Source organism: Silene latifolia, chromosome 2 (assembly GCF_048544455.1).
Source record: "Silene latifolia isolate original U9 population chromosome 2, ASM4854445v1, whole genome shotgun sequence".
Classification (NCBI taxonomy): domain Eukaryota; kingdom Viridiplantae; phylum Streptophyta; class Magnoliopsida; order Caryophyllales; family Caryophyllaceae; genus Silene; species Silene latifolia.
In genome coordinates, this window is record NC_133527.1 from 163,275,986 (window position 1) to 163,279,678 (window position 3,693).

At 35.6% G+C, this 3,693-nt stretch overlaps 1 protein-coding gene across 1 annotated transcript; it reads right to left on the bottom strand.

The window, feature by feature from the left end:
• Nucleotides 1–370: 370 nt before the first annotated feature.
• LOC141641549 (protein FAR1-RELATED SEQUENCE 7-like) lies at nt 371–1,896 on the bottom strand. The gene is made up of 3 exons (XM_074450206.1): nt 1,331–1,896; nt 909–994; nt 371–732 (listed from the first exon to the last, which is right to left on the bottom strand). Exons 1-3 carry the CDS (start codon nt 1,894–1,896, stop codon nt 371–373), a joined length of 1,014 nt encoding a protein of 337 aa, XP_074306307.1.
• Nucleotides 1,897–3,693: the final 1,797 nt, after the last annotated feature.

Sequence of the window (3,693 nt, forward strand, 5' to 3'; positions counted from 1 at the left end):
AGACATCAGTGAGAATGATACATAAGTCATCCAAAAAAAAATTGTGCCGATTATTGCTTATTATAGTGATTATTTTAAGATGTCATCTTCTTCCTCTTCCACTTCTTCTTCCACTTCTTCTTCCTCTTCTTCCGACGATTCCTCTGACAAAGGTGACAATGGTGGGTGCTCTGCAAAAGGGTTAGGGCAGTTCCTCTTGTCATGGTGAACTAATCGCTTGCAATTTTTACACGTGTTTTGGCTTGCTTTCCAAGGCAACTGCTTTTGCCTTAAACGACAACATTCTCTTTCCACTTCCCTTGTTTTTTGATTACTTGGGCGGCAAAATGGTTATCTCCTGACTAGCAGGACAGCCAAGAATTTTCTCCAACTATTGTTGTTTATTCATTGGTGATCCATAGGGTGATAGTTTCTCCTTAAACTCTCTAATTACACTAGAAAAGTTGTCGACATCCGCCTTTAATTTGCCCATGAGCATAGCAACTATCTGGTGAATCTCTGACCACATTACTGACATCGCAATCTGTTTTCCATCTATTATATCAACATCCTCAGCTGCTTCCCCATTACAATCGAACATATTCGTGCAGATTCCATCTTTGCACCATCTGTTAACAACGCACAGTTCTGGAATTTTCTTCACTCCGTTTGATGAGTAAATCCATATTACATGCCGGCATATAATGCCTTTCCTTTCAAGCATTCTGCAGCTACAAGTTGCTTTAAATGTATCTAGTTCAACATTATAGAGTAATATATTAGTTTAGACAGTTAGAAAAAAGTGTAACTCTGTCAGACTAAAGTATAATTCTAACCGACATAAGTGTAACTCTGTTATGTGTAATTTTAATAAATATAATGGTAATGGTAATGAATAATTGTGTAACTCCAATAAGTGACAATGATACCTTGGCAGTACGTAACCTGGTAATTTCTGTCCCTGTTTGCATCTCTTACAGTTGTCACCTCTAAAGAGCTTGCCTCAGAAAAACCCCTGCTTTTACAAGTATCGATTGAGTAATTGACCTCTTCTTGAAATTCCTCGAATACTTTATGACTTTACACTTGCGCCCCGTGCACCTCGATATCTAGATGCGTTGATATTTTAGAGGAAGTGTGTCTGTTACCGTTGTCAAGCTTCTTCTGCGTGTGTCTTTGTTGGTCCATCGCGCTGTCAAAACACAGTGAAAACTCAACTAACGTTCCAGACTTGCTCTCAAATCTCTTAAAAAAACTATTTTCACTCTCTGATCTTTGGGTTGTCCTCATTACACCACCCATCTCTAGGTCCCTACAATGTGCCATAACCCAATGCTTCCTTTTAGCATACATTTCTTTAAACCAATCAATGTTATTAACTGTGTGTTCTCGTCCTATTTCGTCCCATTTTGCATCGAACTCTGTCGCTTTAATGTCTTCATCCCATATAATGGCATTCGGTTTCTTTACAAATTCAGAATAATCTTCTCTCGTCACTCCAAACTTGCTTGGCACTTTGTTCATGATATGCCACATACAATATCGGTGACGCGCTGTCTTGAACACGATGGGTACCGCTTTAAGAATACCAGGATCCTGATCGGTGATAATATACTTAGGCTCCTTCCCACTCATCACAGCCAAGAAGCGGCTGAAAACCCATTGAAACGAATCCGCGTCTTCATGAGCAACCAGCGCGCCACAGAACGTGACTGATCGTTTATGGTGATCTACCCCTGTGAAAGGTGTGAAGTCCATATCATACTTATTGGTGGAATACGTTGGATCGAACGACACTGCATCACCAAAAACAGAGTAGTTCCTTCTAGCGATATCGTTGGCCCATATAGCTTTACTCAAACTACCGTCCGAATCAACATCATAGTCAAAGAAGAACCCTAGCCTATTAACAGTCATTTCCTTAAAGTGGTCCACGAATATCTGACCGTCCCGTTCATGAATGTAGCATTTCACATCTCTGTGAAAGTTCTTAAAATCATTTAAGCTAGCTCCAATGTTCTCAAACCCATTAACATGTTCCTTCAGAATTTTGTAAGTCTTTGTTGCTCCTATCTTCAGCTGTTAATTAATGACAATCTTTTAGAAATATATAAAAGTGTAATTTTAACCGTTAATATACTAATTGTAGTAAACAAAAGTGTAATTGCAACAACCCAAAGAAAGTATAATTCTAACCAGCAAAACTGTAATTTTAGGAAGGAAAAGGCTAACTTCAACAAACCCAACACAGTGTCATTTTAAAGCCAAAGTAATAAATACCTAGAATACTCACCCTTGAGTTATAAAGGATTATCATTTTGTGATAATTTGTTATGTTGCATGCCAACTTTTGAAACTCTCTGTCTCTGGCACATATGAGTTCATGGTTGTGGCCACTGTGGAATCTGTCAATTAATAATTCCCCATTTCTCATAAATAGCCTAATCCTTGCTTTGCACCCAACGCGCCTGACTTTGTGTCTCCTACCTGCATCCTGGCGGCCACCACACTCCATTTGTCCCTTATGTGTGAACCCCTCTCGGTTGCAAACCAACAGTTTTGATTTGATTTTCCCGCCACGCCATCTCTTTGTCGTGCATTTCCGCACATCAAAACTACAAGCAACAGCATAAATCTTATAAAATGACACTGCCTCGATTTCCATAAATTCCTGCCCAACATATGGGGTAAACTTTTCTTCAACGTTCCTGCAAAATTCTTCCTCGTTCGGCTTTTGTTTTCCATTATGCTCAATTGTATCTGTCAATAGTCCAATGATTAACAATTGTATACATATCATGTTAAAGTAACCCATGTTTTTGTTAAAATTATACTTTTGTCTGTTAGAATTATAATTTTTAATATTACAGTTACACTTATTTATATAGTGCTGAAATTACACTTTTGAGTGTTAAAATTATACTTTTATGAGATAGAATTACACTTTTTACCATTACAGTTAGACTTATTCATATAGTACTGAAATTACACTTTTGATTGTTAAAATTACACTTTTGTCTGTTAGAATTATACTATTTACTCTTACAGTTACACTTATTTATATAGTGCTGAAATTACATTTCTTTTGTTAAAATTATATTTTTCGCAGATAGAATTACACTTTTTACCATTACAGTTATACTTATTCATATAGAAATGAAATTACACTTTTGATTGTTAAAGTTATACTTTTTTCTGTTAGAATTATACTTTTTAATATTACAGTATCACTTATTTATATAGTGCTGAAATTACACTTTTAATTGTTAAAATTATACTTTTGTCTGCTAGAATTATACTTTGTAATATTACAGTTATACTTTACTGTTAGAATTATAATTTTCTCATATAGAATTTGTTGGAGCTAGTGTCCTCCACAGTTAGTGTGATAACGTGTATAAATCTCTTATAGGTTCACAGGGTATACTTAGTATTTTATCAGTTGATTAACGTTTACTAATAACGGTTGGCTTGCTAGAAGTATGACGTTATTATCATACTGATGGCGGTGATCAACTGGTCCCTAAAAGTCACACCTAAAGGATGTGTTTGAGAGATGTGATTATATGAAAATATAATCACATTGATGCTTTATATGACTAAAAGGTTAGTCCATGTATTTGACTAAAAGGTTAGTTAATGTGATGATGAGTCGATTATTTAATACAATTAAATAATATCATTTTGAGACAATTAATTGTTAATTCGTAAATT